General features: G+C 48.9%; 1 protein-coding gene across 1 annotated transcript in view; it reads left to right on the top strand.

The window, feature by feature from the left end:
• Positions 1 to 457: 457 nt before the first annotated feature.
• The window catches only part of LOC119596098 (G1/S-specific cyclin-D2-like), a 46,453-nt gene continuing 34,937 nt past the window's right edge, over positions 458 to 11,973 (top strand). Inside the window, exons 1-2 of the mRNA XM_037945237.1 lie at positions 458 to 1,012; positions 4,247 to 4,462. Of these exons, the coding sequence (XP_037801165.1) occupies positions 806 to 1,012; positions 4,247 to 4,462 (423 nt within the window). The 5' untranslated portion in view covers positions 458 to 805. The remainder of the gene's footprint in view (positions 1,013 to 4,246; positions 4,463 to 11,973) is intronic.

The raw sequence follows: 11,973 nt of genomic DNA on the forward strand, positions 1-11,973 counted from the left end.
TCAGTAAGACTCGATCCGTTTGTGTTGTAAAGTGTTATCGCTTTTCTGTTGCTTGTGGGATAATTATTAGCATCTGTCCGCGGCGAAGCTGAAGTCATCTCTCGGGTATTTCCTACGAGTTACTGAAAAAAACTGATATTTAAATGCTTACAATCAAACGCCTTATCAGTCCCAACTACCACAGTTCAAATGAATCGCATTCTCCCATAAACATACCCGAATTATTAAAACAAAAGAATAACTCTTCCATATTAATGACAACACGCAATCTAAACCTCCCTGTAAATAATGAAAGAATAAAATCCTCACACTTCCCCACAGCAATAATAAATTTCGGCAAATAGGATACAGAATAAAGGAAGGGAAAAAATCCGCAGCACTGGCAACCGGAGCGTGTCTCTCTCTCTCCCCTGGCGAGAAACAGCTGCTGCGGGACCAGACCTTCGCCCCCCGAGTCCCCAGCGAGGTCAGTGTGTGTGTGGGAGCTGAGGAGAGTGGATGTACAGCCCTCGCTCTCTGCGCATCGTGACTTGACTCTGAAATCTTGAGCCGCTGACTTCTGAGGATTATTACGTGAGACTTCTTAGTGCTGCAGGTCAATAAGGGATTTAGTGAATGGTGACTTTGGTTGATCGAGAAGAGAGTGGAGTGTTCATTTGTTGAGGATTTTGATACGAATGGATTATTTTGTCGCCGAGAGAGCAAATAACATGTTGTGAAGTTGGACATTGACACCGGCTCCGCGACCAAGCCTTTTGCTCTCCCAAGTCTTGGATTAAGTGACACTCGCAACGCAAGGAGGAAAATGGAGGAGTTATACTGTGCTGAAGTGCCTGCATGCTCAGAGGGACCGATTGCGCTGCAAGACCCCGTGTTACTGCACGACAGTCGCGTGTTGACCAACCTGTTGCAGCTGCAGCCCTTCACCATGCCGGCACAGAACTACTTCAAACACATCCAGAGTGACATCCAGCCTTACATGCGGAAGGTCGTCACCAGATGGATGTTGGATGTAAGTATGAGTGAACTTTTAGCACGATTTGAATTTGAAACGGTTGAGGGAATTTCCGTCTTGGTATCGAACGCGTTTCCACTCGCGACCAAACCACGTGTTGCTCTTGCTTCTGGGGAGTTCACGCGAAAAAAAAGTTTTGAATGTAATTATCTTAGTATAATCGTTAGTTACTTAACCTGTTACTATGTAACATGTAATATAATGTGTTTTGATAAGCCGTTTTAATGACATCCTTGTTGCCACCTCTCATCGTTAGAAAATGGTTCTGTTTTGGTTACGCAGAAATTAACACTAACATCGATTTACGATTAACTGACTGAAGGCATAACCAAGTTCAAGTATGTGTGGGCGGGTAGGCCTAAGAACTCAAGAATATCAGAAGGTGCCGAGGTGGCTTCAGGGATTTTCTCAGCTGATATGAGCAAAAATGTGGTGTCTCGGCGCCAGCCAGCTGTCTGTAAATGGCTGCAAAGTTAAGATAAGATTTCATGACTTAGATTATGGGTGATATTAAAGGCAGCTCTGTGAATCAACTTAATAAGGAGATAGCCGGTATGACTGATTAATAGATTTTCCGTGTTTACAGTCATTGGAAGGTGGTAACTTGGGTTAACTTTCTAGAAAAAATAACGATGAAACTCCTTCAAGGTTGAGGAAATGCCTGTAACTTGACACGTGACACTTCATCCCTCACGCGGCCACTAGACGGGCCTCACACTGTGTCCCTCTGCCGTGTCCCCTCGGCGTGTCCGCAGGTCCTTTGACCGTGTCCATGTGTTCCCTCCCCTTGCTCAGATGGCCCTAACTAAATCCACATGTTCCAAAAAAAATTCTTAACGCATTTCCCGACCACATACGCGTTCGTCCTGGCTGGACAACAGGACATTCATCCCCGGCCATGTTGCTCATCAACAGTAACCACGTCTTCGAGCCATCAACATGTTCCTTAACCTGCGGGGAGCCTCATAATGTAGGAGGGAGGGGCTAGGCTCGCCAGCACATTCTCCGCCGACTCTTGTAGGTAACAAACGGTCTCCCAGCAGCCGACCTCGCCTAAGTGTATATTCAGGACTTCCCAGATGGCCTTTGGGACCTTGTAGCAATTATCGACGAGAAGACTAGCCTGTCCTCGTATCTTGGCTAGACAGGCGGGCACAGCGGGCCGTCCAACCTACATTAATTGTCCACCCACTGTCCTGACCACATCCTGCAGCTCTTGCTGGTTGGGCCTGCTAAAGAGATTTTGAAAGGAATAAAGGATCTGGGGCGTTAATGACAGGATGGAAATCGGCTGGGGCTTTGTGTCGGTTTGTTTACGGGTCAGGGAGCTGGTAATAAAGCTAAGGACGTGTTTGATTTAGGTTACATGTCTCGGCGAGGGCATGGCAGAGGGCAGGATGGCCACTTCTGCTATTTCGAGGATGCAGCGGTGGCTGATTGCTTATCACGTTAATACGTCGGGGGATCCAAGATTTTGAGGTTTTTGAGGAGTCCGGCAGGAAATCAGAAGCTCGTCGTCGGCAGTCCGGACTTTCATTCCTCCCACACCCCCTCTCCCTCCCAACATGGTCCTTCTTGTTCCTCAATACACGTGACAGAACCGATATTTGTCAAAGTCGCGGCCATCGCCTAGGCCTAGCATTACTTCAGGCCTACACACAATGCGGGGCTTCCTTCTCTTTCTGCGGCCACAACACGAAGTAGCTAAAAGAAACGGAACTGTTTGAATTTTATGGATTCATTTTGACCAGTCCAGTGAAAGGATCGTGTTTCCGCGAGCTAGCCGTTGGAGGGCTGAGATTGTTGCCGGGATAAAGGCGAGGCCGGACTTTATTTCGTGGGCGGAACTAATTATAAAATCTACAATTCTGCGAACGACACTCGACGAAGAACCGCTTGATTCCCAAAGTTGTATCGTCTGTATATTTCATCATGCGTGTTCTTTTACTAAGTCAAACATAATAGATATGATATATTGATCACCTTTTTTTGAATAATTTTCATCAAGTTTGCGTATTCCAGACCCTCCATTCTCCCCCTACAGTGATGTCAGAGAGGTGACTCTATCTCTTCCGCCTCACTTAGAAAAATGCAGGTGGAGGCCCTCATGTACTTGGTCCCTGGGCGTCTAAAGCCCCTGTTTTACTCTTCAAGATCGTCTTCTTGACGTATAGACGCATTCCAATCCACTAGAATGCTCGGGAACTAGAAAATACCTCCTTAAACTTCCACTTTTTAAATGTCTCGAGAGATTTAGGTCAGCCGCGTCTTATAGGCTGCGGCCACTGCTTGAGGATCGAGAGTCGTATCCCCACGCCGCAAGCACTCTGCGGTTTTGACACTTACCCTCCGCGTACAGAAGGGCGAGAGTGCGCGGCGAGATGCATGTGTGACCGCTGTCCCAGGCCTATGGCCTATGCCCAGGCGGGGAGGGTTTCACGTGGGTTGGGCCTCGTTACAGCGAACCTTTCGTTGTAGAGGGGCTAATGGGAACGGATATTAAGTATTAACTCGTTTTTCTTTTTTATAAGAGGGAGGATGGGGTTGAGGTGGTAGCGTTGAGATACTGAAGGAGGATATACTGAATGGTTCGTTATGAAGGTCCTGTAGGAGCGAGAGGATTTCGTGGGACTCGCTAACTATGGGAATCCTCGAGCCCCGAGATGGTGCCAAATGCCTTTTGGGGTATTTCTTTGCATAATTTTAAGAGAAAGTCGAACTCGGGCCGCGCATATTATTGAATACGTGCATCATCCACATCTCGCTGCCAGTAAGCTCGTAAAAATAACCAAACGCATCAGGCTCCCCTTCCCCCCAGATGAGAGAATAATCACTTTATGACCCCCCCCCCCACCCCTCCATCTAGTCCTTACGGGTACGCTGCTACAGTTACAGGACTCCTAAATTGCGGCTGTAACGTTTCCCTGTAGGCTGGTCCCTGTATACCGACCGTTTACTTGTACCCAAAGATTACTTACAGACTTCCGAATGCATTTTTGAGAGGCTACACCCCCCTCCCCCCCCGCGTCCGCCATCTTGGGCACGGCGTAGAAAGTGGGATTAATGGTTCCGCTTCGTCGTCCGAAATAGATTTGTTCGTTTTATATCATGTGTAATGTTGTGTTTGATACCAGGGGATTAAGATACTAGGTTTAACGTCGCGTGAAATCTCGCATTCCCTGCTGCTCTCTTCCTGCATTTTCAACTTGCTTCTTCCTCCTCCTCCTCCAGGTGTGTGAGGAACAGGCATGCGAGGACCAAGTCTTTGCTGTCGCGATCAACTTCCTCGACCGGTTCCTGTGTGCTTGCGTGGTACAGAGGACGCAACTCCAACTCCTGGGCGCTGTGTGTCTCCTGCTGGCGTCCAAACTCCGTCAGTGCCGCCCTCTGTCCATCGAGCTCCTCGCCTACTACACTGACTACTCCGTCGGCGTTCAGGAGATCAAGGTACGTCGGGCCGTCGTCATTCCTGCTTTCTCTCTTTCTTTTAGTGTTCTATTCCATTTTTATTTATTGTATATATATATATATATATTTTTATCACGTGTTTTCGCGTCCTACTTTCATCCTCCACCACCTCGGGCGGGACGGCGGTTGGACTGCACGCAACGATCCATCAAAATTTCGGCGCGCGGGTGACAAACTCTTAAACGCTCCTCTCGGCCTCTTCCTCTTCCGCTCCTTCGGCTTCGTAACTAAGCCAAGGCGCTCAAATTCGACCCGGTTTGTCTTAATAGCTTGGCTTACAACCTGCAGAAGGAGGAGGAAGAGGAGGAGGAGGAGGGGGAGATGGAGGGAAGGGGAGGGAGATAGGGGAGATAGGCCTATGCGAAGATCCTGCCCTGGGAACTTGGTGCGAGATTTCGGGAAAGGAGCTTAACCATAGTACATATTTTTTTTCTACTTCTCCCTCTTACTTTTTTTTTTATCCTTGTCTCTCTACTCATTCTTGACTTTGACTTTTTCGGTTTGTTATTCTAAAGTCTGAGTGTCATTTTTTTGTGTCTTCTTTCGCGCTCTCATTCTCATTAAAAAAAAGAGAGAGAGAGAAAAAAAGAAGATCGCTTCGATAAATGACTCGGAATCTCTTTTAACATTTCCCTTTCATCGTGTTCATCCGTCTTTCTCTCTCCTGTTTGTTATTTTGTGTCAGAAATCCTTAGGAAATCCTCTTCACTCTCTCTCTCTCTCTCTCTCTCTCTCTCTCTCTCTCTTCTCTCTCTCTCTCTCTCTCTCTCTCTCTCTCTCTCTCTCTCTGTGTGTGTGTGTGTGTGTGTGTGTGTGTGTGTGTGTGTGTGTGTGTGTGTGTGTGTGTGTGTGTGTGTGTGTGTGTGTGAATGTGTGAATGTGTGTGAGAGTTACTCAGAGATTGTGTTAGTAACATGAGGCGATGACGACGTGACACATGTCATTTGGAAGCAAGATGAGGTGGCGGTGCGAGAGGAAGGAGGTGGAGAGAGAGCTGTCAATCAAGAACAACGTGTCGTGTTCCCGGGGCGTTGAACGTTCTCAACCCTGCTTTATCCCGGACGATCCTCATGGGAACATCTCCGAGGATTGAAGCGCAAATTCTCGAAAAGAAAGAAAAAATAAAATGCCATCTCTCTGGATATCTTTATATAAAATCTCATGATATTTCCTCCTGGCCTCCATTGAACGAAAGCAAAAGGGAATTTTTTATTTTTTATTTTTTTTACTTTCGATTATAAATTCCTAGGTCTACGACGCGGCTGGAAAGTGGTTTTGCGAGGCCGCGGTGTATGGTTTGCTTTGACCTAAGAGTCGAACCGCCCGTGACCAGGGAGAGGGGCGGGGCAGGGCCTTGGGGGGCGGGGATGGGGTTGAAGGGGTTGGGGCAGTGACCCCTGCGTGGAAGGGGGGACGTAAATATAGCAAGAGATGAACAAGGGGGAGCGGCGAGGGTGTCATATGGCACCCGACACCCTCATCAGGGGTGTTCCTCACTTAATGATACGTTATCGCCCTTACGTGTTACTTAGAAACGAGATCGTTCGAGTTTCGTTTTCTTTTCCCTCTCTGTTCCACACAACACACACACACACACACACACACACACACACACACACACACACACACACACACACACACACACACACACACACACACACACACACACACACACCCTGGGGAGTTCTTTGACCCAGAACCAATTGGCGATGGCGGTTCTTAGCAACATTTGAATTAAGATCCTCCTTCGTCGGCCATAAAGACAGAAAGGGTGAAAAAAAACTTTCCAAGCCCACCAGTGTGACAATAATAAAAAAGCTGCTAGGCCTACGGCTGCCATTTTTTGCGCGGCCGGCACTTTCATGGAGGCCTAAGAGAGGGGCAAAACAATATTATCAGGCAGTAAAATCGGTTACTTTATGGCAGTTTAAGCGTTACCTTTTGGGGGAGGGAGAGCGAGCAACAGGAGAAAGAGAGAGAGAGAGAGAGAGAGAGAGAGAGAGAGAGAGAGAGAGAGAGAGAGAGAGAGAGAGAGAGAGAGAGAGAGAGAGAGAGAGAGAGAGAAAGGAGAAAGGAAAAAAGAAAAAAGAGGGAAGGGTATTTGGATGTCACACCGCTCTTGATTCTCGCAGTTTCATACTCAGATGATATTTTAGTTTGCGCATTTGTTGTTTGTTAGTTTCTTTTTCTGCTGCCATTTGAGGTTTTGTGGAGCAGCAGCTTCTGGTCGATGGCCGATGTCCGCTGAAGGGCAATTAAGATGGATCAATTAGCATCTGCTTTTGACAATTACCGCGATCGAGGGCCGAGTGGCGTGACCGCAGGCCTAATTTTGACGCGACTCCGCCAACGGATGTGAGGGATTTGTGACCTCAGGGGCCTGCTGTTTTCACTCTCCGGCGCGCCGTGGCTCCTCGCGGCTCGCAGGAAGGGAGCCACAACCCCGGAGGGAGAAGTGAGGCTTTCCTGCACCTTCAGGAGGCCGCGTGTTGGTCCTTTTCCTCTGCGCTGGGCGACGCAGGCATGCGGTCGGCGCGAGCACGTGCATCGGACCGCAGAAGTCAGCGATCTGTTGCTGAGGCACGTGCGCGGCTCCTAATTGCCGCGGCTTATTGTCCGCCGCTCGCCGCCATTGTTCGGTCGGCGGCGGATTGGCATGTTTGCTAAATATGGCGAAGTTTCTCCCTTTCTGCAATTTCCATCCGTTGGAGGTTAGAAGCCCTTGAATGTCAAAACAAGTTGGGTAGTTTGTTGTAATTTGATAATTACAAAGGGTGAGCCAGGCGGCCCCTGCGCTATCGATCGGAAGGGTGTACAACAATGCCAGTTGTTGGAGTATGTGCGCGCGAGCCCGCGAAATAACTCTGCATCGGGCGGCGGGATTGATTAATGATAAGCCGATCTGACAAGGGGCGGCCGGCACGCTCCACACCTGGCCTAAGGATCATTATGCTTGCGCCCGCTCAAAGATTCGCCCTTTATTACTTTATTAGTTTACACCTCGATAGGCCTCCGATCATTAACGATATCATTTACCTAATGCGAGCTGGTCATTGTTGTTTAAGAGGACGGTGGTTGGCTCACGTCGCGCGCGCGGGAAGGACACAGCCTTTTCGAATTTTGAATTAACAGAAAGTTTCGAGTCCGTTACGCCGCTATCGTTTCCCCCTCTCCAGAGAAACGCCCGATTCTCACAAGACATTTTTCTATCCACTTGTTTCCCCGTGTCCCTTGTGAAACCAGGAAATACACAGGTCTCGTATGACGCGCTAAGCATCGTTACCAACTTACCAGATTTTAAACAGAGGGATCGGATTCCGCATGCTTCTCGCCGGCAGAAGCGTAACGAAAGGCACCTCGTCTGTCATGTAAGAAATAAGACATGCCACCCCCCCCCCTCATTCCTTCATCCCCCCCCTCCCCCTCCCCAATGTACCTCGACGCGTTCCCAGGCCCTCGCTGCAGCGGAGGGCCAAGTGCGAGTCCGCCGGTGGATACGCGATCCAAGGGCACCGGGGAATCTCCTTGCTTCGGCGGCCCTGTGCCACGCAGGAGGGAAGGGAAATGCTTTTGCGCGGCAAGGAGGACAGGAATTGACGGGCCGTGTTTCGCGTGACCTTTTCGTGGCACGGGAGACACACGCAGGCCACGGAGACCGAGGGAGAACAAAACTCACCCGACAGGACCCGGAAACGCAAGAGCGTAAAATCTTGAGAACATGTGCCACCGAGACGGACGCCCCTTAGAATGGCACTGGGCGAGAGAATGTCTTAACTGCCAGCCGTAACTGACACTAGTGATTTCCGGCGCCCACACAACACCCTTCTCCCCCCCCCCTTCGCCCGCCCGAGCCCCGCCTCTAACCTCCCTACGCCCACAAGTGTCGGCCGCGCCTATAACTTTCCGCGGACGTCGCCTCACACGCGCACCCGGGAGACCTCTGCTCGACGAGAGATTTACACAGGCCAGCCGCTACTTCTGTGTCTGCTTCCTTCCTCTCGCGTTCTCTCAGTTTTTTCTCTTGTTCATCTGCTTTGTTTTTTTTTTCCCTTCTCATTACAATTGTCACTTTATTTATGTTCGGTGTCCTTTGATTCCTATATTTTTGTTATTCTTACGAGTTTTCATTCTTTTTTTCTCTCATATATTCCATTTCCTTCTGCCTCTTTCTCCTTCTCCCTCCACCACCTCCTCCTTCCTTCCACCTCCTCCCTCCTCCCTCCTCCCTCCTCCCTCCTCCACCACCTCCCTCCTTCCACCTCCTCCCTCCTTCCACCTCCTCCACCTCCTCCACCTCCTCCACCTCCTCCCTCCTCCTCCTCCGTAAATACAATACCCCCTCACTTTCACGTTCACAGACACACCATGCTCCTAGGAACGCGTTTCCCACAAAAGGTGTCCGTGAGAAAGCCCTAAGACGCCGCCGAGGACACAGTACCCAGATAAAGGCCCGAATCCCCGAGAGAGTATGCCCATGTCCAATACCCAGCTATGTTCACGCCCGCCCACACACGGCCCATGCCTGGCAACCCACCCACGTCGGGGCATAGTGCGGTGAGGGAGGGAGAGAAAGGGACGCGCCGTGTTCGTATAAGGGGGATGGAGGAATTCGAATAATGAACGAGAGAGAGAGAGAGAGAGAGAGATAATGATGATGAGTGAAAATGAAGGGAAAAATTATTTTTTTTTACATTTTTGTCTCGCTCTTCCCTTACCGCATGTTACCTTATAAAAAAAAATTCCCTTTTTTTGAATTTTCTCCTCCCTCTTTCGAGAATATATTGGACCTTTAAAAAAAAAAAATTCCCCTCGTTGATCACGTGACCGAATCGAATGAGGGGAAAAGGGGGGGGGGGAGGGTCGCCATCGCCGTTGCCGTGGCGATTGCGTCATGGTGTCACCTGAGGGAAGGCCACATGACCGGAAGTTGCTCATTTATTAGCTCTCGGGTCGTTTAATGATTGCTAATTGGCTCTTTCTTCAAGGTCTTTGGCGAAGGAGAAGCCGATGAAAAAGGAGGGTAAATGAAGGAGGAAAATTAGAGGAAAAAAAAGGGGGGGAGAAAGGAAGGAAATAGAGAGGAATGAAAAAGGGGAAGAGAAGAATAAAAAAGGAAGAGAAGAATAAAAAAGGAAGAGAGAAGAATAAAAGAAGGGAGAGAGAAGAATAAAAGAAGGGAGAAATGGAGAAGGAAAGTTAGAAATATCAGGGAAGAAACGAAGGAAAAGAGAGTAGGGAGAAAACGGAGAAAAATATTCGCATGACAAAAGAGGCTTCGAAGAAAACTTGGATAAAAGGGAAAAAGAGGAAGAAAGGAGAAAAGAAAAAGGGGGAAAAGTAAAGAGGAGGGACATCCATCACGCTAATGTCAGTGAGAGTTCATCCCTTCAGCAGTGTCTGATGCCTCTATAATGGACAGGAATGTGGGAAACGTGTGGGCTGACAATGGGGGGGGGGGAGGTCAGCGTTGTCTCTGTCTCCGTCTCTACTGCCTCTCCCTCTCTCCCTCCCTCCCTTCTTCCTTCCCTCTCTCCCTCTTTCCCTCCCTCCCTCCTTCCCTCCCTCCCTCCCTCCCTCCCTCCCTCCCTCCCTCCAACATCTCCCTTCTCATCCCTACACCTCCACCCTCCACTCCCTCCTTCACCCTCCAACCCCTCCCTTGCCCTCCACTTTCCTCTCCCTCCGTCTTCCACCTTCCCCATCTCCCTTTTCGGAATGGAAGAGGATGGATAAACGGATAGATGGATGGAAGGGTGGAAGAGAGGGAGGAAAGAGAAAAGCCGTAATTAGGAAAGGGACGATAATTCTTTTGTTTGTATTTCTTCAATTGTTTTTACAGGGGGGGGGGGAATAATTAGATGTTAATTAGACTTGATTTCTCTCTGTCTCTTCTCTCCTCTCTTCTTTTCATCCTTTCTTTGTTATCCATACCTTGTGATTCGGGATACGTTTTGTTCTTGTTCTCTCACGTCTCGTATTTATCTGTCTCCTCCCCTCCTCCCCCCTTTCTCCCGACTTTAACTCCTCCTCCCATTCTCTTCTCTTATCTCTTTCTTCTCACCTCTCCTCTATTCTCTCTTTTCTCTTCTTTTCACCTCCTCTTTCCCCTCTTTTGCCCTCCCCCCCCCCCCTCCTGAATCCGTATCAGTCACCCCTTCATTACCGACCACAAGGGGGGGGGAAGGGGGAGGAGGGGGGGGGAGATAAGCATGTGTCACCAAATCACTGTAACGCAACCCGTCTGTTCCCTCAACTACCTGACCCTGAAATAGATCGATCTTGACCGGGAATGTACACAAGGCGACACTCATATGTTTGGAGAGTCTCTCGAGTGAGGGGTAGGGAAGGTGAGGGGAAGCTGAGGGGTAGGGAAGGTGAGGGGAAGCTGAGGGGTAGGGACGGCGAGGGGAACCGCCTGCCATGTTTACCTTAGACCACGTGGCGAGACTTTATTGGGAGAAATTCAGTTTGAAAAAAAGGCCAGTAACGTTTTGTTTATCTTATTTATGGGAAAGGTTGAATGTTCGAAATAGGTGCGTAATCCTTAATCATTATTTTTTTTATGGCTAGACGATGATGACATTGCAGATATATGACAGGTAAATATGACTAATAGATTTTTTTCCTTCTTTTTTTTCATTCTGCAATTGCTGATGTGTGTTGCTCTATTGCACATGCAGTATGAGTCATTTTGAGCCAAACTGGTTTAGCTGGAGTTTTCACGCAGATCGTAATTAATGGCGCCAAAACTTGCAGATGATTTCCCTTCAGACACAAACCGCTAATGGCAGACGTACACATTAGTCTTTTTATACATATAGCTATATATATTCAAATAAGTTATTTAAAAGATGTGGAATTAATGATGTCATGATTTTTTTTATTATTATTGGAACACCCCATTTTAATGTTTTAGAATTTCCCTCTCTCAATTTGACCAAATCCTCTGTTTAACTTTACGACGAACCTTCAATGGAATAATGGGCTTCCACGCCCTCATGTCCCCTCCCCCCCCCCACCCCCTTCTCCAAGTGGCACTATAAGAGGCACAATAAAATGGACACCACGGGGCCCGATACCCACAGTGCCTGCTGCCCCTCCCCCGTGCCCGCCCTCTGTCCTATTTAGCCCGAGAGTCGGATTGCGTGGGAAGGGCAGCGGAGCGTCAAATGAGGCGATAGGACCCGAGCGACTCCTGTTCCCAGGCTGTCTGACTCACCGGGGCTGTCGGCGAGGCGGCTGTCGGCGAGGCGGCTGTCGGGTCGCTAGTTCTGGGGAAAGGGTTGGTTGCGCTCGGGATGCTCTATAGCTCGCGAGTTTGTCTTGATTCGAAGCTGGTATTTCGATAATGGGAGGATCGAATCGTCCTTTTTTTTTTGGTTTGTTTTAATAATTTATTGGCGTTCTTATCTCCTCGTTAAGGGAAAGGTAATCGATTGAGAAAACCACCCCCCGAGCTCGCCTTCGCAGGTAGTGGCATTCAATAAACC

Source organism: Penaeus monodon, chromosome 37, assembly GCF_015228065.2.
Source record: "Penaeus monodon isolate SGIC_2016 chromosome 37, NSTDA_Pmon_1, whole genome shotgun sequence".
NCBI classification, from domain to species: domain Eukaryota; kingdom Metazoa; phylum Arthropoda; class Malacostraca; order Decapoda; family Penaeidae; genus Penaeus; species Penaeus monodon.